The following is a 24,396-nucleotide window of genomic DNA, read 5'->3' as shown; positions in this document are numbered from 1 at the left end:
CACCTGCCTTATCTACCCTGGGACCTCCCAAAAGCCTGCCAAGGGTACAGAACACGCCCCATGCCCTACCCCAGCTGCTCCTCCCCTACACTTAGTGGCTATGGCCGGTGACCAACCAACACCCTCCAAACGCTGGAGCCACTTGGGCGTCCTCTTTATTGCTGTTATCCAGGTGCTGGCATAGAGTCCCTGGGCCGAGGGGCCCGGGCTGTGAGGGGCAGGTGGCAGTCCCACAGGCAGTAGATGAGAAGGTGCATTCTGGCATAAAAAGTTTTGGGGAAAGGATCCTGCATCTGGGAGTTGACAGCGGTGAGGGGAATGGCATGTACTTCTTAGCCAAAGACACTCTTGGCAGGTCCAGCTTTGGGCTTCTCAAAGACAGTCTCCGAGCCGGTCCGGCTGCCGCTGAACACTGATGGGGCCGTGGAGCCGGCTAGTTCTGTGGGGGAGGACACAGAGGTGTGGGCATGGGGTCTCCCTTTACCGGGGGAGGGGGTGTCCCCTGAGCTCAGGAGCTCTGGATTCTCAGGGAATGACCTCAGACCCTTCGCCCTGTCGCCCACCCCCAATGACACCCATCCCACCCTCCAACCCCACCACCCAGGGGGATACTCACCACACTCCCGCATGACCTGGTAGGTCTTGGACTTGATCTCCTGGTTCTTGGCTAGGTTCCCACGGGCCCCCTTCAGATCTTCCTCCTTCACAGGGGGGCGCTTCTTCTTGATGGGGGCATCTGGAGCACCAGCCTTGGAGAGCCCAGAGCTTCATCTTACAACCCCAGCCTTGAGGCTCAAAGCCCCTTCCCACCTCTGTGCCTTGGCCCTGAGATCCCTCTTCACCAGTCACTGAACTCAAGTCAGTTGAAGGCCCCACTCCTCTTCCAGGAAGCTTTCCCAAACGTATTCCATCCACCACCTGCAAGTCTCTCTGTCCTTCTCCCACAAACTGGGAGCTTGAGGAGTGTGGCTGCTGTGGCCTCACACTGTTAGTCTACCTGGCCAGGCTCAGGCCTGGGCACAAAGGGTAAAGGGGAGAGGGACTGGTTTGAGGTGGAGTTTTAAGGGCTGAATTCCAAGACCTGCTTGCTGGGTGGCAAGGGGTCCCTTAGGGATTGCCTTTCTCTCCCCCATATTGCCAGTGTTTACCTTGTGTGTTTTGGGGAGGCGATAGGGTAGAGCTAGATGCCCATGAAGTCAGCCCTACCCATGGAGCAGGCAGCAAGGAGAACTCTCTACTTAGCATGCTGGTCGCTCTGTCCCTCCAGTACTAGGCATACGCAGGCTCAGCGCTTATCCAACCCATCACCCCCAGGCGCCCATGACTCTGAGGCCTCATTTCTTCCTAAGCCCTTGGGACAGGTGCAGGGAATCCCTGGTCCCCGAGCCTGGGCTGGGCTGCTGGGGCAACACACTACACACTGTACACAGAGACCTATCCTGCTGGGGAGACGCCCGAGCAGAGCTGCGGACCTACAGACCCAGCCTCACATGGATGTGTACATACCACACACGGCTACACATGGAGCTACATGCAGTCAGCTTCCTCACACACACAAGCATACACAGAGATTCAAAGTATCATACATGTTGTCTCTACCCTACTGGCAAACCAGACGATACCACCAAACCCAAGATAAATAGGGATTTGTCAGCAAGCTGGGGCCCAGGCTTGCCCTCCCTGGGCCCTGGCCTTTCAGGGGCTGCAGACACTCCTCTTTACACCTGGAGTTCAGCTCAGGACACAACTGTCAAGAGAGGAGAGCGTGCAGGTTTCCAGCCCCACCCTGGCACCCACCCAGCCTGCGCTGGACCCTCCTACCTGCGACATGGTGGGTGCTGTACGAGAGCTGTTTGAAGGTGCTCCTCTGGCAGGCAGAAACCAGTGGAAGGGATCAGAGCAGCGCCGGCCCTCCGGGGCTTATATGGTCCACTTGCCGGTCCGGAAAGCCACTCCCCTCCTTGACGGGCTTCCTGATGATTCAGGTCCGTACTGCCTGTAGCTTCAGAGTTTATTCTTAGAGATGAGAGGGCTGGCTAAGCGCTGCTGCCTGGGGATGGCCGTCAGCTGGGGGGACCCTGTGCCCTTGGGAACAGCTGCTCTATGCAGGCAGGAGGTGCCAAGCCTGGCAGCGAACAAGGGGTGTGTTGATGAATGCGGATCTTGGAACGAGTGTGGAAGCCTGAGCTGTCCACCTGGGATAGTCCATCCTGATGTAGTGGGTGTCCCCAAGGGAAGTGAGGGCCCTGAGCCAGGCTGGGCCATTCTGAGCTTGTTTTCCACTCTCTTCTATCCGCCACCCACACCCTCCCGCCCCCCTCAGATTCCAGAGGAAAGAGACTTTCCATCTCTGCACAGCAGCAGGGCAGGAGCTTCCTGTGTCTGAATCTCAGGAGCATTTGCTCACAGGGAGCACAGCCCCCCACAGTTCATAGGTGAGCACCCGCCCCGAGGGACAGCCGGACAGCTGCTCCATCTGTGTGTGCTCTTGTGTCTGACCACAGTCTGGCTCGCAGTGCAAGTTTAGCAAGGGACAAAGAGACAGGGGGTCAAGTGCCCAAGAAGGGCCAGGGAAGGGCGCAGAGTCTGGCTGGCTGAAGGCACCCACAGGTACCAGGCCAGAGGACGCTTAGGTTGCCGAAAGAGGGTGAGTGACATCTGAGCCCATTCTAGCCACTGAGCTGTGGAGAGAGCGAAGGGTCCAAGGTTTCCCCTGGAGGTCACTTAGCTCTCTGCTACCTACTAATATCCATCCTTGAAGGGGAGACCATCGGGGTGCATGGCAGTGCTCTCCACCTGCACTGGGTGTGGGGAGTGGATGTGGGGGGTGTCAGCCACCCCTAAGTTCCTTGTCAGTTTGTGACGGAGATTATTTTTATCCTTGGAGGCTCCAAGCAGACGGAACCCCAACAGGCACTGACATTTGGTAATCCCCAATGCCACTCCACACATGCCCGCCCCGTGAGGGAGCGAACAAGCGAGCAAGAGGGCCAGGAGGGCCAGGAGGGCCAGGAGGGCCAGGCTGCTGTTGTCTGGCCGCGGGGCTTGGAGCTGGTGCACGTCTCTCAGGATGAAGCTGGAGGGGAAGGAGAAGGCCGACGTGGCGGCCAAGGCGCTGCAGATGTCGCTGGCTTACCAGTTCGTGACCCCGCTGACCTCCATGACCATCAGGGGCATGGCGGACGAGGACGGCCTGGAGCCCGTCATTGACAAGCCCCCCGAGGGTAGGGCTCTGAGGGGCAGGCGGAGGGCGGGAGGCTCCGGGGGCCCCAGGCCTCGGGCCTTTAACTCTCTTCCCTTTCTCTCCCTTCCAGATTCCCTGCCCTTGGGTGAGTTTTTAAACCAGGCTGGTTTTCCGGAGGGGTCCTGGGGCCCGCCTGGGGCAGGCAGCCCGGCCCCCCGGCCTCGCCGCTGCCCCGGGTGCCTGCGGAGCCCTCACGCAGCTTCCATGCGGGCCTCCGGGAGCCGGCGTCTGCCCGCGGCCGGGCCGGGGTGCCCAGGGCAGGGTCAGCCGAGGCCGCGTGGCCTCCGGGTCAGGGTGCCTCGGGGAACGAGGCCCGGGCCTCCGGGGGGTGGTGAGGGTGACGCTGGCCCAGGGTGTGTCCTCCGCAGAGATGGTGGGACACAGAAAGAGTAAGTGGCAGCGCCCACCGCCACCGTCTCTACCTCTCCCGGCGCGCAGCCCCTCAGGCGGCCCAGTCAGCCCTGAGCCGCGCCGCGTTGGCCTGAGGAGGAAATGACGGACAGCAGGAGGCTCGCTCACCGCCTCTCCCCGGGACCCTCACAACAGCGCCCTGACCAGGCCTGAGTCCCCTATGCCACCAGCCCCGCCAGGCCCCCACGGAGGGGACAGAGGGGGGCTGGCTCACCGGCAGGCTGGCAGGCATCTAGCGAGAGCTGGCCCTTCCCTGACCCGGATGGCCCCTCACCCTCCTGCAGGCTTCTCTGTGAATGGGCAGCTCATCGGCAACAGAGCTGGGAGCCCTGGGCAGCACCAGGGCACGTACTTTGGGCGGCTGGGGATTGTGAACCCCACGACAGGCTTTCAGCTGGAGGTGACCCCTCACAACATTACACTGAACCCTGGCTCGGGTGGACCCGTGTTCTCCTGGAGGGACCAGGCTTCACTGCGGCAGCATGAGTAACCAGGCTGGGGACTGGGCCTGGTGGGGGGTGGGGAAGGCAGGTGGGGGGAGGCCTGGGGAGGGATAAGGCAGGAAGCCCCAGAGCCAGCTCAGCTGCCTGAGCTTGCCGGGCCCTCGTCCCCTGAGCTACGTCAGTGAATGTCATCCGTGTGGCCTCCGTGTGGGCTGGGCAGACCTGTTGGGCCCTGTGGGCCACCCCACCCGTTTCCCTCCGCTCCTGGACCCTCGCTCCAGGCCGGCTGCCTGCGTGCCCTTGCCCAGCGGTCCATTTTCATCACCACCAAACAAAGCCAACCCACGTCCTGGGCCCAGCGCCAAGGCCACCTATTCCCTGAAACCCACCTCATCTCTTCTCCGCTGGACTCGAGCTCTCCGGGCGTCTCTTTCAGCACCTATCTTAGCACACCTTGTGCTTTTGTTTGTTCCTTCCTCCACTCACTCATTCTCCAAACTCTGCCAAGTACCAGAGCTGATGCTGGGCAGCAGAGCTTTAGGAAGGAGAGAGCAGAGTCCAGTGTGGAGGACACAGATGATGAGTGGCAGTCAGAGAACACGGACTTTGATATTAGAGAAGCTGGAGTCCAAGTCCTGCCTTTACTGCTTAGCAACTGTGTGGCCTGGACCTGGGCAAGTCCCTCACCCTCTCTGAGCTTCACAGGATCAGAATGAGAACAAATGATGCAGTTTGTATGGAGGGCTTGGCACAGTGCCCAGCACATTGTAAGCCCCCCCCCCCCCATAGCAGCATGTAGCAGGTAACAGCCCTCATCTGGGAGTGGGGGGCGTGGTGCTCATGACAGCTGGATCCAAGAGGAGCAGGGCAGCTGCACGGAGAGGCGTGTGGTGAAGCTGCACCTGCCCCCACGGCCACCTTGCCCTGCAGGGTGGTAGTGACCATCAACAGGAAGAGGAACCTGGTGGTGGCTGTGGAAGATGGGGGCACGTTTGAGGTTGTCCTGCACCGGGTGTGGAAGGGGAGTGCCGTCCACCAGGACTTCTTGGGCTTCTACGTGCTGGATAGTCACCGGATGTCGGCTCGGACACACGGGCTGCTAGGTAACCAGCTGGGCAGGCAGAGGTACTGGGGTGCACTGTGGCAGCCAGGGGGCTCACCATGGCTCAGACTTGCAGCTGGTCACCAGGGCAGGCCCTTCTCCAACTCGGCCATCGAGGCTCAGAGCTCCAAACAAGGCTGGTCCTGCTCAGGGTCTCGTCCCTCAGAAAGGCTGTGATCAAACACAAGGTGAAACTACACCTTAAGTGGGCCTGGGGGCGAGCAGGGAGAGGTCCGATTAGCAGCAAGGTCCAAACAGACCGGATCCCCGAGGCCTCCTGGGTGGGGTGACTCACTGGCCCACTGCTTCTCCTGGTGGCCTTCCTGTAGCACCTGCTGTCTGGGGGCACCTACCCCTAGGACTCTCTCCCCAGCCAGGTTCTTGACGAATTAGTCCAAGAAGGTAGGAGGTATAACCGGCTGCCAATAAATCTGCTTTCGATGCCAAAGGGGTGGCTTTCGATGCCAAACCGTATCAGATACAGTCCCGCCCTTAAAGACAAGCATTCAGGCCAGTCTGTGACCCCCCCAGTGAGCACCTGCTGAGCCCCGGGCCCCCCAGGATAACTGCTGCTTCCAATGTGCCTTTCCAGGACAGTTCTTCCACCCCATTGATTATACAGTCTCTGACCCCCACCCGGGCTCCGACCCCACAAAGACAGATGCCACGATGCTGGTAAAGAGCCACCAACTGACGGTCACCAGGTAGGTGGCTGCTCTCCCAGTATGTCTGCCCTTGGCATTCCCGTCATTGGTCGGGGCCTTCCTCCAGGTGTCACAGGGGTGGAGTGGGCTTCCTGTGGGGGGTCCAAAAGGTAACCCCAGCTTTCTGTATCTCCCCAGGGGCTTGCAGAAAGATTACAGCAAGAACCCCCGGCACGGGGCTGAGGTGACATGCTGGTTCATCCACAACAATGGTGCGGGGCTGATCGACGGCGTTTACACTGACTACATCGTCCCTGACATCTTCTGAGCCCCCTAGCCGGCACACCTGTCCTTTCTCGGGACCATGGCAGAGGACAGCATCCTGACCGGCTCCCTGTGCCACACCTCTCTGGTCAAGCTGATCCATGTGTCAAAGGCCCCATGACTTCCATTAAAGGGAGGCTGAGTCTAGCCCAGGCTGGCTGCTTTTGGGGAGGGAGAGTGGCAGGGAGGCAACCCAAGATATTGCCCCTCAGAGGACTCTGAGGTCAGAGCACACCTGGAGGCCGGCCAGGGACCTACTCTGCCCCCACCCCACCCTTTTCACTGCAACTGCTCCATTCCATGCCTGCCGAGCACCTGGAGTGCCCCCTGCACACAGCTCCCCTCAGGGACACTGGCTGTTTATACCGGCACCGTTCTAAGTGTCTTTGTGGAATTAACTAAATGCATCTAGAATCAAATCCCAACAGCCCTCAGGGATGCCTGTGCCACACCCAGTTAGAGCCGAGGAAACGGAGGTTAGGGGACTTGTCCAAAGTCACTTGTAAGTGCCAGAGCTGGGCTTTGAACCCATGCTGTGTGGTGTCAGCATCCGTGAGCTTAATCCCCTACGTGGTTATTCCCGTCAGGCTGGGCAGGGGATCGCAGCCTATGGGATTCCGCTCTAGATATTCCAAAGCATCACTTAAAATAAACATATGAAAGGAGCATAGAAAGTACATACAGATCCGGGGTCCCAAAGTGTCCGGTGGGAGCTGGATGCTATACCCACTGGCACACGGTCCCTGGAGGCAGTTCCAGGGCCTTCCCCCTCAGCTCAACATTCCAGCTTGGGTTTGCGAGCCCTGAGAGCCAGGACATTTCCCAGAGGCAAAGACAGCCTTGCCCAAAGTGGTGACTTCAGGGAGCTAGCAAGAGCAGCCCACTGGCTCATGCTGAGGCCTGAAAATGACCCTCTCGGGGCTCCGTCCCTGGCGTCACCCTGCAGCCCCGTTACAGTGCAGGGTCACAGGGTGAAGGGAGATGAACCGGTGTCTTGAGAAGCACTGGCCCTCTGGTGAGGGTTGACGGGCCTCTCTTTTCCAAAGGTTTCTACTTTTTCTGCGCTGGTTTCCGTGCAGTTCCCACTACAACGGAGGCCGAGGAGGACCCAGATCAGTAACACAAATCTTGAGCTCCAGGGCTGCCCCAGGCCCCGGGAACACAGAGCTCTGGGCCAGGGGGGTGTAAAGAGGGGGGAAGAACAGCGTTTCAGAGCCCAAGCACCGACTGGAGCCTCCTGGGCGTTGTAAGGGAGGGAGGCCCGGACTGCGGGATGGCTGGTTGCTGCCCCGAGAGACAGGCCTTCCCTCCTGCAGAGCAGAAAGGCTGTGAGCTCGAAGGGCTCTTAGATTCCATCTCACTCGCCACCGTGCACGTGACTCTGGGTCCCTCCAAGTCCCCAGCTGTCCCTCCAGTGCCTGTTGAGCAGCCACAGACGCCCTGGGTAGAGTTGTCCCGCCCACCAAACTCCAAGTAATCGGGAACGAGGAGGCGCGTAGAGGAAAGGGCCAGGGAAGCTCCACAGGCAGCCACAGGGCTCCGAGGGGCTGCTGGACAACTGTTGGGAGGACAATAGTCCTGCCAGAGACACACACCCAACCCCGCCCCCTGCCCAATCACCCAGTGGTCAGTGACCACAGATGCTGAAAATGACTGCACAAACAAGATTCCCAGGAGCCAGGAATCCCGGGACCAGGCTGCAGGGCTGGGTGCTTCAGCTCCAAGAGCTGCAGGGTCGGGTCCCTGTCCATCCTGAGCTTGGTGCCAGCCGGCAGCAGGGGTGTATAAGGATTCCAGAGGCCTGGGGAGCACGGGACCCCAGCCAGTCTGCCACATGGGTGGTGGCCACCTCAGTGTCTGCTTCATTTGGACCAACGTTGTCTCGTTGACTCGGGAACTCTCTGTCATTGCTTCTGTGGCTCCAGCCACTTCCCGCCACTAATCCACTTCTTCCTCATGGCTCCTGCTGCCTTATGGAGTCTTCTTTCTGCCTTTTCAGCCTTTCTCTGCTCCCAGCAGTCAACTCTCTCTGTCCAACTCGTAGTTGGATGTGGAGCTTTTAGCCAAGGACATAGGACACCATCAATTAGCTGCCCTCTGCTCAGGCAGCTCCATCCACACCACTCAGCGGTGGCTCCATGGGAGGATCACCCGGTCACTTTGCTCAGAAGAGCATGTGTATGGCAGGCACATGGCAGCCATGTGGAAGGTCTAGGGGCTGGCAAGGCCGTGGGGTGGCCCAGGAGAGGCTGGGCTCTGCCTCAGATGCTGCCATTGTCTGGGAAGGCAGGGCTCCAGCCTCAAGGGAGACTCTTAGGGGAAGGAGTGTCCAGGAGATGAGGGCAGCTGAGTCCCTGGCCAGGCCCTTGGAACACAGGGATGAAAGCGATGCGGTCTAGCTCTCTGGGAGCTCAGTCTAGACGGACGGCCAGACCCAAACATGCAAGTCTCAGTGAAAGGTAGTGATGGAGCAGGTCCTTGGGAACTGAGAGCCCTGAGCAGGGCTATCTGGGTCAGAGAGGGGACAAAACAGGAAGGCATCTGGAGGCTGGACTCAGGTCTGGCAGGAAGAGAGGCACGAGGTGCAGACAAAGGGGGTGTGCCAGGGGGAAAGAGTGAGTTCAGAAAAGCAAGCTGGAGCCAGCTCACAGAGAGGGCTGGAGCGCAGGACCTGGGCTTTGTTGTTCTCCTGGGGCCTCGAGAACCCAACGAGGGAGGGTCCTGAGCAGGGGTGCAGCTGTGGAGATCTGAGCCTCAGGGCGACTGGCCCGCTATGTGCCCTGGCTGCCTGGAGAAGGCTGGAGGGCTTCCATCCAGGAGGCCAGACCCCAGGCCATGTCAGTGGTGCAGGTAACAGGCAATAGCGCTGAGATGCCCTTGGCTTTCAGCAGGACGCCACACCCTATGAGCACCCCCGCCCTCCAGGGAGCTGTGGGCCCATTTGCCAGTACACAGCGTCTGCTCTCCCCGGGAGACTCCATGTCCCAACACTGTTGACAGTCCCCATGGGTCCCCTTGGTACAGACAGATCCAGGACCTGTTATTCCACCCACGCCCCAGCTTCCCCAGGGGAGCCCCCCGCCTTCCACTCCTCCTGTCCTACACTGCAGGTCATTGACCCCAGTCGGAAAACACCAGGCTCACCATATAAGGAGCATAGGCCGGGCCTGTGTGCTCAGTGATGGCATCTGCGTGGTGGCCCTGCCTCATCTTGGCCCTGCTCTCTGGCTTGGTGGCCTCTGGCTTCCTGAGAAGCCCCTCCCGGCCACTGGGGGTAAGTACCCCCGTCCTCGCCCTCTAAGCGTGTCACATGGGCAGAAGTGACAGGATGGACAGTCCTCTATGTGGGGAGAGGATGAGGCAGAGGGCTAGGCAGTGAGCTGCAGGGAACAGCGTTGGGTGTCGGGCTTTTAAATCTCCCGTGACCTGCATTTCCCCACCTGTCAAATGGCTGATGCACCAAAAACAGCTCCCCTCGCTGAGGGGCTGTGCAGGTCCATATATGAGACAAGGGCAGACAACTTCAAGAACGGCTGAGCCACGTCTTGTGGGGTGCACCGGTGGTGGGGGCGTTCTGGGGTTTGGGGCCCTGGGAAAGGCAGAGGGAGTCAGGGTGTGTGGCGGCAGGGTGAGAGGTAGTTTGGTTCTCCCAGCCCTACTCTCCTGGGACACCTGGAGACCTGCCCTATTTGGGCCTCAGTTTCCCCACATACTCGGGAGTCCTTCCTAGTCTGAAGTGGCTCTGGGTGGGTCCTATGTCCCAAGTCCCCTCAAGGGGCATGTGTATAGGGGATCTGCTAGACCCTGGCCTCAGCCCAGAGCCTGCTCCCAGGCTATGGTGGCCTTGGCCTTATTCCTGTGTTTGTCTTTGTTTTTCAGACCGGATCCTCCCAGAAGGGGTGAGAACTTTCACCAGGGATGGGGTGGGGTGAGGCAGGGCAGGATGGAGCTGCTTGCCCAATAGCAGAAGGGGTGGGCCATAATGAAAGGGCCCTCCCAGTTGGCACACAGCTCCCAGCCCTGCCCTGACCGACCCCCATGCGACTCACCAACTCTGGGAAAGAACATGCCCGCAGACCTCTCTGGATGCAGCCCGTGGCCGTTCTTCCACCAGCCCTTCCTCTCACAAACATACCTAGCACTTGCTCGGAGCAGGCCCTGAGCACCAGGCTGGGGACACACATCCTTGTGAAGCATCTTTATATCCTGCTCCACGCAGATGCTCCCTAGACCTACCCTCAGTCCACTGCCCCCACCGGAGAGGAGGTGTTGGGGACTTGAAGGCCCTCCCCACGCATTCTCCTTGGCACAGGAAATAAGTGCCAGTTTGGGGACAGAATCAAGCAATTACCAAAGCAGAGGAGGAGAGCCGGAGTGTGTGTGAATGTGATTTCTTTCAAAGTGGAGGTGAGCCGAAGAGCTAGGGCAGGTGCTCTCCGGCCAGAGATGTGGTGCAGCTGGCGCACGGCTGATCAGAAAGGCAGGACCTGTCTGGAGGACCTTGGAGCCCTGAGGATGACTGTCCGGAGGGTGATGGGGAGCACAAGAGGGTTTAAGTGGGAAATGGACAGTCAGACTGGATTTTTAGAAGACTTCCCCTGGCTACAGCTAGCTGCCCAGAAACACATCCAGAGTTAAGGAGGCAGAGCAGGGCCCCTCCCTTCCTTGTCCCCCTCCCCTCATCTTGGCACCAACACGTGCAATACCATCCAGCATGAAGTTCCTTCTCATGGTGCAAAACCCCTCCATGAGTGGCTTCTGGGTGCTGAGCTCTAAGGCCGGCTGAGGGTCCTGCTCTCCAAGGAGCCCCTGGTCTTTGATGGGGAAGGAGGCGCTCAGAAAGGCCAGAGCCTTCCAGAACCAGGGTGGCCAACTGAATGGGAAGACCGAGGAAACTGAAAGGGCCACTCACCAGGCAGAGGCCCTGGACTCTGCAAGGGGCACCCAGAAGGAGAGCAGCCAGGTGTAGGGGCTGCTTTCCCAGAGGCTGGTCGAGCACCGTCCTCTCCTGCAGGTCAGCAATGGCATCGAGGTCTACAGCACCAAGATCAGCTGCAAGGTGACCTCCCGTTTTGCTCACAATGTCGTCACCACCAGGGCTGTCAACCACGCAGACACCGCCAAGGAGGTGTCCTTTGACGTGGAGCTGCCTAAGACGGCCTTCATCACCAACTTCACCTTGTGGGTGTCACCATGGATGCTGGCTCCAGGCCAGAGGGGCGGGGTGGGAGTGGTCTGGCTCAGCATGAGCCCCCAACTCTACTCTCCTTCCTTGCAGGACCATCGATGGTGTGACCTACCCCGGGAATGTCAAGGAGAAGGAAGTCGCCAAGAAGCAGTATGAGAAGGCTGTGTCCCAGGGCAAGACAGCCGGCCTGGTCAAGTAAGCGCGGTGCCCCCTCGGCCTTGCGAAGAATGCAGGTGCTCAAGGGCTCTCAGAGATGCAGACAGCGACAGCCACTGTCATGGTCACTGAGAATATTTCATGGTTATAGCAAAACGTGTCTGTAATGCTTACAGCATTGTCCCACTTAGGAGTGGAGGCACGCAAGGCTCGGAGTGGGGAGGGATTCTCCTAGGGGCTGGATCTGAGCCGAAGGCCCAGGAAGGGCATGCTCGCACAGTGTGCAGGGCAGTGTTGTATCCCCTCCAGGGCCTCTGGGAGGAAGCTGGAGAAATTCACAGTCTCCGTCAACGTGGCTGCGGGCAGCAAGGTCACCTTTGAGCTGACCTATGAGGAGCTGCTGAAGAGGCACAAGGGAAAGTACGAGATGTACCTTAAAGTCCAACCCAAGCAACTGGTCAAGCACTTTGAGGTAATCAATCACCCCTGCAGCTGCTGAAAGTGCAGGGGTGTGGTAGGCAGTGGGGGTGGGGAGGGGTGTGGCAGGAAGGGTCCTGGGGCAGACCCCAGAGCAAGGCTGAGAACCCACCATGGCTGAGGAGCATCGGAGCTGAGAGCCAAAGGAAACGCTTAACTGACTGAGCCACTCAGGCTCCCCTGGGGAGAATCTTCTAACTCACTGGGGAAATTTTCTTGACCCCACGAAGCTGTTTCAACTCCAGACAACAACAACTAACAACCACAAGTGATGCTTTCTTTTCTTTTTTTTTTTTTTTTAAAAACTGTATTAAGATGTGAAACTTTATTGTAAACCATTTTACAATGTAAGTACACAGTCTCTTCCCTTTCATTTCAAAAATGCGTTTCTGTGAATCTTAACACCACTGATGAAACACCCCCACCGGAAGGGCAGTGGAAATAAGCCATTGTTTGCTCGCACAGTTCTGAGTTCTAATAATCATCATGGAAAGTGAAATCAAGTAAGACCAACCCACCCACCCACCCAGGAGCTCAAGGTGCTGACAACTGTTGGACTGGAAGTCCCTTGCCCTTCAGAGCTGCCAGTGTTTCACAGGGTAAAACAGAAAGCTCGCCACTCCTGGTCAGAAGTGTGTGCAACTTCTAAAAGCCAGCCCTACATCCAATAAGGTGGCTGCTTTCACCAATGAGAAGTTCTCAGAGCTGTCTATCCCTGGCTGCAAAAAAGCCAGTAAGTTATTGTCTGGAGGGCAGAGTGGGCTCCTGGGCAGCCTTCCCGTGGGGACTCTGAGCTGCAGGCTAAGGAGTAGATTGCCTAGGAATTGAACCTTTATAGGTTTTCCCTTTAAAGGCATGACAGGTCACCATTTGCCTAGGACTCTCAGTTGTCAGGAAGAGGCATGAGTTAAAGCTTGAGGCAGGAGGCCACCAGAGTGCCTGAGGCTTAACTGATGGGCCAGACCTTCACCTCAAAGGTCTTCTGAGCAGACCAAAAAGCCACTGCCACCCAAGATCTCACCAACATCCCCGCTTGCCATTGTCAACATCCCACTGACAGCAAAAGGAAATAAGGCCAATGATTCCTTCCATTCAGACATGATGGTTATACCTCATCAGGTTAGTTCCATTAGGTACAGGAAACTTGTTCATGACTTACAAGCTTCCGCCATGGGTGGCTTGGCCAAGGTCCACATCTGGACAGATCAGATGGACAGCACACAACATCCAGTTGGTGTCCCATGGTTTCTTAAGCACTGTGCCACTTGCCATGTGGCTTGGGTAAAGAGCTGTACCTCATAAGGCACCTAGGGGCAGGTGGTGAGGAGACTCATCCCAGGGAAGGAGGACAGCTCGGGAGGAAGTTTTGACCATGACCCTCTGCATATGGTCTCTTGGGACAATTGTGCACCACAAAAAACCCCCAGTGACTGCAGGAAACATTCCAGGGAATACAAACTGTGCATGTGTGTAGGTACATGTGCAAGTGGAACACGTGTGCATGTGTGTGCGTGCACACACACACACACACACAGGAAGGGTAGGGAAGGCCTAACTGGTGAGGCCACGCTGTCCAGTCCTAAACACCACAGGGTCCTCTATAATTAGACACTCGTCTCCTGGTCAGCCAGCTCTATGTGGCTCAGAGACTAAAGCCCTTATTGAAACTCAGGATACAGGGAAAAACCACTCCTCACTAGCCACCACTTTGTTCCCCAAACCCACTGGCCAGTAGGCCCTGGGACAGGCCTTGGGATGAGCAGATTGTTTGGGACCTATGTAACCCCCACCTTCCACCTTCCAGGGTTCCCTAATCCGCTGTGCCTTGAGCTCAAGACTGGAAGCACAGCTCTGATTCTGAGCTTAGGAAGGTGCAGGAAATAGTGGTGGGCACAGGTGGTTCATAAAAAATAATGAAATAGGAAGGAAAAGTAGGGACAGCCAGTGATGCCATGAGGGGCTAACACGGAGCAGGCACATCAGTTCTGGTCTTCCCCAGCACCGATTCTCAGGGGAAACATCTCACCATGGCTAGAGGATGGGAGGGGTGAAGACCAGAAATGAGGGCAGAAGTGGTCATGGCCTCCGGTCTTGCACGTAGCCTTCCCTCCTGCCGCAGACGCCCATGGGGGCAGAGTAACCATCCAGGGTAGCAACAGGGCCCAGCTCCTTTCAGCCCTCTGGTTCTGGACTGCTAGGGGAAGATGGGCTGAGAAGGCTCCCCACCCCTGCCCATGGCCAGGTGGGATTGTGAGAGGGAAGACAGGTCCAGAGCTTAACAACTTGACTCTCATGCCACAATTCAGACCCAATCTACTTAAGGGCAGCACCTTTGTATGCAGGTCTAAAAGGAAGGTTCTGGGCCCAGTGGCCTCCCTGCACCTGCCTCACTTCTAGCTTGCACCTTAGTGGTGTAGTTTTCTGTTCTTTAACTTCTGTGGCTGCCTATGGGCCGTGATAAAACACTGGCTGCTCCACTTCCACAGCAGGGTGAGTGCCCAGGCCAACCCACCCCACTGTGGTCAGCAGACTCCCAAAGCTACAGGGGCCTGTGGCCATGCAGAGGAGTGAGTGCATCTCCCTGGGGAGGGGGCCCAGGCTTAGAAGCATCTTCCCTGCCTGTGGATGCAGACAGCGAGCTCTCGCCTTGACCCGTCCCATCTCCAGCTGCCCTGCAGCTCTGGAGGATACAAGAGACAGGACCACCAGGCCAGGCAGGTGGTTCTCAGACTGCTATGCATAACAGGGGGACAACACTAAGCCGGCAGACAGGGGGCAGCCTGAGAGGAGGTGCCCGGTGCTGGTCTGGCAGCTGGTCCAGAAGGCTCCACTTTGTGCCAGGAGCCAAGGAGGCTCAGACTGAATTCTAAACTTCAGATCTGGAGACTGAAGAGGGTCAGGGAACACATAGGGGTAGCTTCATGGTCTCAGTTTCTCTGGACACAGAGCTCTGGGCTCTTTTCTTGGGCATGTCTAAGACCTTTAACCTGCCAGCAGAAAATCCAAGCGTCTGGACAGAGTGCTTCCTGTCCCACTTGCACCAGGGCCCTAAGGATTGGCCTTCGGACCAGCTGCCTCCTGCCCAGGCCTGACCTTTACAGAGCCACTGGGTTTGTTCCTTTCAGGTAAGGGCTTATCTCCCTTCCTGTTGGGACCATTTCCCTCGTCTTATCGCAGGTTACCTAAAAATATTCCAAATAAAAAGCTCCCGACTTTTTCCTCCCGCCAGTTCACATCCCACAGAAGGCAGACAGACCCATTTCTTTGGGGATTAAAAAGAGTTCTTAAATACAATAGTATGAAAATATAACTTAAAAATATAAAAGTCAACAGCATACGGAAGACTTAAAAATCTATGTTTTGCCCATTAGTCCCATAGGAAATAAACACATACTCAAAAAACATTAACACTGTGACAGCTCATAAAACCGGCTTTAGAAATCAGTAGTTACAAAGCCATTTTGAGTAAGAAAGCATTGCGGTTCCAACTTGGTCAATGAGTGACTTTTAGCCCAAAATGTGTTACGTCTTCACGCTCCCAGAGCCTGAGGGGAAGGCTCTACCCGGTCTGCGTGTGCGTTCGGTTTTCCTCCTCAATGCCACCCAGCCAGACACGGGACGGGGCCTCTGGGTCCCTTGCAACACTGTTTGGGACAATGACAGACAAACAAAACGCCTCGCTTGCATATTTGGTCAGTGTTTGTAGTGCAACTGAGTGGGGACCTCCGGCTGCCTTGAACCCCTCGGCGCTGGCCCGTCCTCCCTCTGTCAAGTCACAGTCGTCTGGGAGTGGGCAGAGACAGCAAGAGGGGTGGAGGTAGAAGAGGAGGGGCAGAGAGGAGGGAAGGAAGGACACTGCGGAGCCACCACGTGCCGACCCAGCAGCCGGCTGGGCCCCCAAACCTGACCCCGACACAGGAGTGTGTCATACGGGCAGCCCAAAACGGTGTTTCTTTTTCTTCGCAGGCTTCAGAGGGGTCAGTCTGCGCAGGTCCTCCTCCACATCGGACTCCTCCATCTCGTCATCGGCTGAGATCAGGATCTGGGGTGGTGGAGAGGCATGGCCTGAGTCACCCCCAGTGGGGCCTTCTTCCTCTGCCCTCCCTCCACCCTGGCAACAGGGTGCTAATGCCTCTAGAAGGTCTCAGAGCCTCAGGTTTCTTTAGGAGAGGGTGAAGGGGGGGCCACTTTACAGAGTGAGACCACCCAGACATCACTCACTCCCAGGATATTCACAGGCTACTGAAGCCAGCACCAAGTTGACATACCCGCCCCTCTGTAGTGCTCCCTGCTTCTCCATCCAACCTCCAGCTGCGATGGAACCCCAGTTAGAAGAGACTCAGCAACGAGCCACACCCTAAGTCATCCTGGCAAAGAACCCCATCTGGACACAGGGTGATACAGGTCCTTGAGGTTGCCGTATAGACACCAAAAGCAACTGAAGAGTTCCTTTCGAAAGGAAAAGAAAACATCTGTAGAGCATACACGAGGCAGGCAGATTTCAGAGCAGCTGCTTTGAACCACTCTGCAACCTGTGAAGACACATGGGAGCCCTGCACTTTTCTGATCCCCTGGGATGACTCAGCTGTGGAGCAAGGGCATCCAGGGCAAAGACTCATTTACTGCCGACCTGCTGCGCCACTTGCCTGGCTCTGCAGACCTCTGAGCATCAGGGAAGGACAGGGACGGGGTATCTGTGCAGGGGAACATGAGCTCATTCTTTCCCAGGGGCAGGATGGCTGTACCACCTCTTCCTGGACCACTCCCTGGGTGGGTCCCTGATTAAACTTTCTCTCTGGCTCCCTATCTACCGCCTATATAGGCACACCTCAATCACAAAGCACCTTGCCCAGCACTGGTACCTCTTTTCACGTCATTTCATCCTACCCTATGGGACACATGCTGCTATGGCTATGATGTGTTTCACATAACCCAGATGTCACCCCATGTGGCCATGACTGCTGAGTGGCTGCTTCTTCCTATACTGCTATTTGTCATTCATCTAATGTTTGCCAGTCTCTTATGACAGGATGGGCCCCGCGCCAGATCTCAGGGACATATAGAGAAGTTATGGGTTTACCCTCTGTCCTGCTCCTCTATTCAGCTTTCAAAACTCCCTCCAGGGTGCCCCCAGGAGTCAAACAGGCTGTTTCAGGGTCCTCACAGGGCTTTGTTAACGCCTCAATGTCAGAATGATTACACAATGTTGTAAGGAGCTATTCAGACACCTTCATCCAGTCTGAAGGTCTTTCAAGGAAGACATTACCTCAGCCATTTCTGCAGCCCCATCCTGACTGCAGAGCTTGGCACACCATGAAAGCTGAGGCCGCCTCTCAGGAGGCAGCCTGGCCTCACCTTGCAGCATGAAGAGGTACAAGCTGCCCAGAGAGCATAACTTTGTCTCCACACTCCACACTCCGATTTATGACCTTCTGTCTCCCTGAGGTCCCAACCTTTGAACTCAGGAGAGCTGACAATAAGGGGAGGTGAGGTTACCTCTGTTTTAGAAGTTTCTAGCGGGCTTAGCCAACACTTCTGCTGCTCTGCAGTGGTAGGCAGGGATTTAAACACCTTAACGCTTAAAGGCAACGATCAGGCCCATGAGAATCCTTGTCAGCTTCCCTGGAACACAGCAGCCCCTCCTTTCTCTGTCCTCCTCCACTGGCAGAGGTCCATACTGTCGGAGGCAAGTCCCTGCTGCCCCATCGGGTGTTCCACCTCCCTGTTGTGGGATGGCCAGGGCCCGCAGGAATGCATCCCTACTGGATGGAGGCGGTCAGCCTCTTCTTCCCCCACCGCTGAGTGCTAAGAGGACTAGAGGTAAACGGAGGCCAGAGACGTCCTCAGGTCGGGGTGCAGCAGAAGGGCTCGGCCCTACCTCAGACTCTGATTCCTCGTGGGATGCAGCCCTTCGATAGCGGACCTTGCTCCCATTCCTCGAGTCCTGGTTGGCTCCCCTTTCTTCTAGTTTAGCTTTCGTCCTCCCTTTTCTCATGAGGAAATTATCCACTACCCAAAACATCAAAGCCTGTGGAGAGGAAATGTGCATGTTACTCTGGGATATGCCATTCGTCAAAGCAGAGCAGACCCCACTGCCATCCTTCCCACATGCTCCAGATTTACCATGCCTAGAACAAGGGGAAGAAAAACTTCATCCAGCCCCCCTGCTCTCTAACAAGCTTACAAAGAGATTTCCACCATCTATGTCCTTTGCTTCCACTTTCCTATCAAAGAGAACCATCAGGAAAATCCTGACCCTCTTCAGCCTGAGTGCTGGTAACTGACAGGGACAGCCTGTCTTGGGCTTTTGCCTTAGCTGCTGGCAAGGTTTCTGGGCTCCTGGCACACGCTGGGCAGCTGGCCCATACACTACCATGATGGTCAGTGTCAAGTGACTTTATTATTCCTTCTTACTATTTCTTCTTTCTAGCCAGTGTACTCAGGGGTTTCTCTTGGAGCTCTGGGGTCAGGGATAAAAGGAGTGAATTCCTAACATCCTGATCTAGAAGTCGCTCGTGGTGCATGTGGAGAGCCTCCTGGGTGGGAGGTCCCCTGGCAGGGAGGGCAAGACAAAGTTCCTAGGATCCTCCATCTTGCACAGGAGGCCTAGAGCAGGGACCTGCCTGCTGAGGAAGCAATCCTACGATTTCCAGGTCTGGGGTGGGGAGGGGCCTGGGGGCTATGAGGAGCTTTCTCTGTCAGACTCAGAACTTTAAACAGGACACTGGAAGGCAGAGAGCACACGGGGGTAAAATGCAACATGGCACTGACATTGACAAAGAAGGGGACGATCAGCATGACGATGGCCAGTTTCAGGTCTGGGTTTTCAATGGGATTCAATAGGGCCACCTGTAAAGAGAAGCAGACTCCGTGAGGTAGGGAGAGATCACAGAGAAGGTGCCTGGGGGTCAGGGGGCAGCAACACAAATCACCCATGAGGCCCTGGGCAGGGTGGCTTAGCTTAGATGACACCTCCCCAGAATCCTGATGGGAGCAGCACCTCACACCCAGGGCCACACAGTCCACCCCAGGTATGACTGCTAACAAGGGACAGACCTGGAGAGAGCACTTGGAACAGTGAGAGCTTTAGTGGCTTTCCCAGTGCCGTGCACGTGGGAAGTGTAGTGCACTTACAACCACCAAGCAGAGCAGGGTCCACCCACCAGGAGGCGCAGAGGGCAGGGCTGGTATGGTTTCGGGGAGTTGGGGGGGAATGAAGTCGATGGATGTTCATTATAGACACTAGTAATGAGGTGTCAGGCCATGTTCTAACACAACTCCTGTATCTCAACCAGCTCCCGAAGGACAACAGCCCTGAAAAGCCTTGGTTTATTTTCTTAAAAAATAAAACTAATAAATAAATAAATAAATAAATAAATAAATAAATAAATAAAACAAACAAACAACTCAGACACAAATAAAACCCAAGAAAGCCAAGTTCTGAGCTACTCAAAGGCTCTTTGGTTGGTTTCATGTGACCATTAGGAGGAAATGGGCAGTGGAGGCTTCTATCTACACAGCACCATGGCCAGAGGGCAGGGCCAAGGAAACCCTGGGAATGTGTGACCAGCTGCTTCCTGCAGCAGCAAAAGGCTCCATTAAACCACTGGCCAAGAGAGGTGTGTGAGGACATATGCAGATGAGGAAAACACCCTCCTGATAGTTATAGTCGTGAGGCCTAAAGACTATAGCAGCTAATATGCAACCTGCGAGGAAGGACTCTTATTTCCATTGCCTTTATGTATCCCAAAGCCTATCCTAGAGCAGGCATTTGCATGATTCAAGTAGATGGATGCTAAGTGAAAAACCAAGTTCTTGCTCTCAATAGGCTGCCATGCCACACAGAATCCAGACTGTATTCGTGGAGGTGGGGGGAGAAAAAAAAGAAGAAGAAAAAGAAAGAAAGAATCTGGTTTTCCAGTAAAGCTGGGGTGTGTGAGTGGTAAGGGAACAAGTACTAAGTACTGTCTTGCTTAGCATCCCAGGGAACTGCTAAAGAAGGGACAAGAGGCAAACCTTTTTCCACTGAAGTATGAGGAGGACGATGAAGACGACAGACTTTTCAAAAATCATGATCACGATGTAAAGAGCACACTGCCCAACCCAGGCTCCGCACTGCAGAGGGTCTCCTGCAGGGACAGTGGGTGCGCAGTCACGCGGGGTGCAGACACCAAGATCCGATTCCATGTCCCTGCCCCACACCCTCCCGTGAGCCCTCGGGCTCCCAGCCCACACCAGAGCCCTGGCTCTAAAGCCACTTCACAGACCCCTGATGCACCCAGAATCACTTCAACCCAAACAGACACATGCGGGTGGGTGTTTCAGACAAAATCAGAAGATTCCTAATTTGGAGATAGCACAGTGGTGTTTCTTTCAAGAGATTCTAAGATATAATTAAAAAGACTAAAGTTAGTAAGTGCTCACTGCTGGGGCTCAGAGAGCTGGCTCTTTCTGTCCACTGGCAGAGCTGTGTGAAGTGAGTGCTATTATTATCGGTTGTTGATTTTTCCAGTGACCGTGAAGCTATCCATCCTCTCCTCTGACCATAGGCTGGCTGATGTCTGTGACTACAAAGGCAGCACACCACCTCTGTGCTCATCTGCTACCCCGAACCACCCTCCCTGGCTGCTCTTGCTGCCCTCAGCCCTGACAGCAGAATCCCGATTGTGTCTATATGGGGTAAGCCAAAACAGCTTCAGCTGGGGACAGGGAAGGTAAGCAAGAAGCCCTCATGGCAGAGGCAGGAGGGGAGGCGCTGTGCCTTGGGGCTGTGACAGAGGTCCATCTGTGACCCCATCAGTCACTGTGCTTGAGAAATGGAGAAACCTAATAGTCCAGGCACATGCAGGCCCTGGAAGGCCTCCAGAATGTTTCAAAAGGGACTAGAGGCAGGGTGGAAGACCAACCCCAGGGACAGATCTATATCCTCAGAGACAGGCAGAATGTATGGGATGGACCCCCAGGGAGACACACATGCCTCCCCAAAGTGGGAGGCTGACGGTGGGGACGCCCCGGTGGCCTGCTCTGGAAGCCCTACTGGAGTTGTCTGACCATTGCTGGCAGGAAAGAGGGTGAAGGGCAGCATTTCAGGGGAGGTAAAGGCCCCAATCTAGGCTGTGAGAAGAGAACTTGGCCCAGAGAGAGGGCTCTGATGCTACGGTTTCTGTAGCCATCCCTGCCCAGACATGGGTGTCAGAGGAGGCCCCAGCCCAGCCAGAGCCTGCCAACTCTACGCAGTGGAAGCACAAGTGAATGCCTTCATGCAGCTGTAATGGACACACCACCAGGCCATTCCCTTTTCTGGAAAACCTCGGGAGAAGGGTGCAGAAAGCATGCAGAAAGCCATCAGGGCTTCTTCTAAGCTTGTCCTGTCTACTTTCACTTCTCGGATTGGACACATCTGAGCCAAAAAAACCACTTCGAAGCACTATCTCTCTTAGCCAGATTTTTAAGGGAGTGCTGGAATCCTTTCAGTTCACTACGTGACCTTACTGAGAAAAGTTCTCAAAAATAACAGATTAAAGTATTTGTTAAAAATCATTAAGATTGGAGACAAACAGAATGTATTAGTAGGAAAATCTCTGGGGACTGGCGTGTTTCAAGGCAACAGACCAAGGGTCCACACTGCATGTCAAAAGAAAACCTGTCTGCTCCAAGTGTTTGCTCCATCGGTCCTTAGGTTTGAAAATGACCGATGAAGGGGGACAGGCTGTCCGCACCCCCTGTGCTGCCCAGCGCATGGCTGAGTATCAGCGCCTCAGCTCAGCTGCGTCCTCTTTCATTTATGTGCTTTAATAAGGTAAAAAACATGGTGAAAAAAAAGAAGAAAAGTCCTTTGTAAATGTGCTCCCACACTAGCTCCCTCTGCTGCATCCAGACCACTGGCAGCCCCTGCGGGGTGAATGTGTCAGTTGCTTTGCTTTTCAGGTCTGTCTCACTGGAGAACCTTTCAGACCTTCCCACTGTCTCATCATCATAGGCATTCCCAACGTGTCCTGCTCCTTACCACATTTCACCACCTTAGGTAGATGGGGGTTTTGTTTGTGTTGAATAGCTTTCTCAGGGGAAATTGCAGGGATGGGGGATGACAGATGGTACATGTCTGTCTCCCAAGGCTTCAGGAAGGGAGCAAAGTCTGGAGACCACTGGTGCCTATGGGACACAGACCCTACTTTCTGGGCTTCTGAGTAGTGAAAAGCTTTCTGGTCACCAGACTGCAAGCACACCTATCACCTGGAGATGTCTCACCCCTCACACAGGAGCTGTGTGGCTTATTCCCCAAGTCCCATGGGCTTGTTGGCAAATTCACCCTCTCCTCTAAGGACAAAGGAAGCACCTAGAAAACAAGCCCTTCTTCTTTACTTAGCTGAGAAGAGAGCTACGGGGCCCTACATGGAAATATTGCCTCAAGAAGACAGGCCAGTTAACAGGTGTGGTAGGTAGAATAATGGCCCCCACAGAGACATCTACATGATGTCTAGGAAAGAGAGTCTCCAGAAGGAGCCAGTCCTGCCGATACCTTGATTTTAGCCAGTGAGATCCATGTGGGATATCAGAACTATGCAGCTATACGGTAAGAAACCTGTTGTTTGAAGCCACTAATTTTGTGGAAATTTGTTATAGCAGCGACAGGAAAGAAGAACACAGATAGAAACAGAAATCAGTGCGCTGTTTTTCCTTAGCCCGGTAAGGGAGGACTCAGCATGGACATCCGGAGACACCCTGGTTTGAAGACTATGGTTCCTAAATGCAGTGGTGGGAAGATGAGGGTGGCACAGAAGCAAGAGGCTCAAACTACCACTGCCTTTTCCTCCTAATGTACTCTTGGGGATGCAGACCCAGTATGGTGGGAATGGGTGGTGCTCCAGGACCAGATGTGCCCTCCCTCTGGCTGCCAGGAAACTGGCTGTGGGTGGATCTCCCGTAGCACCAGTCACTATAGCTGAGTCGAGAGCACTGCCTTCCAGGACAGACCTCAATAGCAAGCATGAGAAGCACTGGTCTTAGAGGTGGAAGCAGATAAGGCCATGCCCACTCCCACCCTCAGCTGTGCACTGGCTTCTAGTGTCACTTAACCCCTCTGGGTACCTAGCTTGTAAGTGAGGATGACACCGCTGTGGTCCACATGTGTCCTCCAAGCTGACGGCTCATGACTCGGGGTTTCTCAGAAGCCTCCCCTCGAGCCACATGAGCACACACTGTGTGTCAGACACTATCTTAAGTCTGTGACTCATCAGGCATCAAATAACAAGACTAAGAAAAGCCCTCCCCTGAGTTCATCTCCCTTCAAAGGAGACAGTTACTTAAGATTTCTAGAAATACCCAAGGCACTCATAGCCAGCTCCACTGATCAGCTCCCTTTCTACATTAGTGTCTTGTGAGTCTTAAATCATTTGGGGTGAGCAGCCCTTTGACCCAGAGGCATGAACTCTGTGAAGGTGTGACCAGGAAAGGAGGTGCAGACCTAGAATTCCCTCCCTCCTATCCTGTGTGTCCTTCCGTGGCCGAGACCCCACTGATGTTGTTCCCACTGAGACCAGGAGCTCCTGCTCCCAGACAGCAGGGGCCAGGTGTGAAGGTGGGAGAGACCTGCCGTTGCCCCTTACCCCAGGGCATGGCAAGGCCTAAAGAAGGCACTCCCACCACAGCCCTGTGGAGGCTACAGCCAGCCGCTTCTCTGGGAGTACAAAGTAAAGGGGGAAATGCACTTGCGGCTCTGAGAGTGTGAGGGAAGCTTCCTAATTAGGCTGTTGTCCCAGGGGTCTGAAGAGAGGGGGGTGGGTCAAAGATGAGCCAACACCCACAGGACACCTGTTTTAAGGCATATCTCTGCGAGTGAGGATGGACATGGTATTCCTGGTGACTGTATGTGCCCAATGCTGGTGAGGCCAGCCTCTAGTCAGGAGACAGTAAAGAGCCCCGGAGTGGGGGGATGGACCCTCCAGTCTTGACTTGCACCCCCTGTAGCGAGATGGCCCAATGACAAGACAAGCGCAGAGACACGCAGCAGAAAGAGGGCAACCTTCCTACTGAGCATCTCCCAAACTGAGAGCCATCTCCATTTCTCTAACGAGTTGGGCAGGTCGTGGGAGCTTGGGGAGAAGCTTGGCAGAGTGAGGTGCCTTAACAGCCTGTAGGTGGGGCCCTCAGTGCCCTCTGCTGGCAGAGGCAAATGCTGTGCCCCTCTCTGCGTCTAGGGTCTCTTGGCTCCTGCCATCAAATGGCAGTGAAATGTACACCTACATACTTCAGATGTGTGGCATTCTGACACCAGCAGGGGGATGGTTTTCAGGCCCCAGAACCAGCTCCACCACTACACAGAGGAGACAGCCACCAGCTTCTGAACCTTCAAATTCATAGGCCTGGAGAACTGAATGGGGCAAGGAGCAGAGCCCTTGGAAGGCCCC

The 24,396-nt window shown here is 55.7% G+C and overlaps 5 protein-coding genes across 6 annotated transcripts in view; 3 read left to right on the top strand and 2 right to left on the bottom strand.

Annotated features, from left to right (window-relative positions):
• Positions 1-128: 128 nt before the first annotated feature.
• Positions 129-4,683, bottom strand: MUSTN1 (musculoskeletal, embryonic nuclear protein 1). Its single transcript, XM_025986464.2, has 4 exons — positions 4,488-4,683; positions 1,822-2,125; positions 617-749; positions 129-439 (listed from the first exon to the last, which is right to left on the bottom strand). Exons 2-4 carry the CDS (start codon positions 1,828-1,830, stop codon positions 333-335), a joined length of 249 nt encoding a protein of 82 aa, XP_025842249.1. The 5' UTR covers positions 1,831-2,125; positions 4,488-4,683; the 3' UTR covers positions 129-332.
• On the top strand, positions 2,976-3,750 carry LOC140593935 (inter-alpha-trypsin inhibitor heavy chain H1-like). The gene is made up of 3 exons (XM_072720826.1): positions 2,976-3,224; positions 3,315-3,329; positions 3,613-3,750. Exons 1-3 carry the CDS (start codon positions 3,071-3,073, stop codon positions 3,738-3,740), a joined length of 297 nt encoding a protein of 98 aa, XP_072576927.1. The 5' UTR covers positions 2,976-3,070; the 3' UTR covers positions 3,741-3,750.
• Positions 3,816-6,315, top strand: LOC140593934 (inter-alpha-trypsin inhibitor heavy chain H1-like). Its single transcript, XM_072720824.1, has 4 exons — positions 3,816-4,141; positions 5,029-5,201; positions 5,793-5,904; positions 6,043-6,315. The coding sequence occupies exons 1-4, from the start codon at positions 3,816-3,818 to the stop codon at positions 6,170-6,172; spliced, it is 741 nt and encodes a 246-aa protein (XP_072576925.1). The 3' UTR covers positions 6,173-6,315.
• A 2,241-nt stretch (positions 6,316-8,556) lies between these two features.
• On the top strand, positions 8,557-12,337 carry LOC112910225 (inter-alpha-trypsin inhibitor heavy chain H3-like). The gene is made up of 6 exons (XM_072722126.1): positions 8,557-8,627; positions 9,279-9,442; positions 10,048-10,067; positions 11,183-11,349; positions 11,447-11,551; positions 11,822-12,337. Exons 1-6 carry the CDS (start codon positions 8,557-8,559, stop codon positions 12,009-12,011), a joined length of 717 nt encoding a protein of 238 aa, XP_072578227.1. The 3' UTR covers positions 12,012-12,337.
• Positions 12,265-24,396, bottom strand: part of STIMATE (STIM activating enhancer) — a 52,359-nt gene continuing 40,227 nt past the window's right edge. For both annotated transcript variants that reach the window (XM_072720822.1, XM_072720823.1), the window contains exons 5-8: positions 20,006-20,118; positions 18,761-18,838; positions 17,868-18,017; positions 12,265-16,031 (exon numbers count right to left, since the gene is read on the bottom strand). In XM_072720822.1, coding sequence (XP_072576923.1) covers positions 15,915-16,031; positions 17,868-18,017; positions 18,761-18,838; positions 20,006-20,118 — 458 coding nt within the window. In that variant the 3' untranslated portion in view covers positions 12,265-15,914. The remainder of the gene's footprint in view (positions 16,032-17,867; positions 18,018-18,760; positions 18,839-20,005; positions 20,119-24,396) is intronic.

The sequence above is a fragment of the Vulpes vulpes genome, chromosome 9 (assembly GCF_048418805.1).
Source record: "Vulpes vulpes isolate BD-2025 chromosome 9, VulVul3, whole genome shotgun sequence".
Lineage (NCBI taxonomy): Eukaryota > Metazoa > Chordata > Mammalia > Carnivora > Canidae > Vulpes > Vulpes vulpes.
The sequence above is the reverse complement of the archived record's forward strand: the minus strand, read 5'-3'. Positions and strand labels throughout refer to the sequence as shown.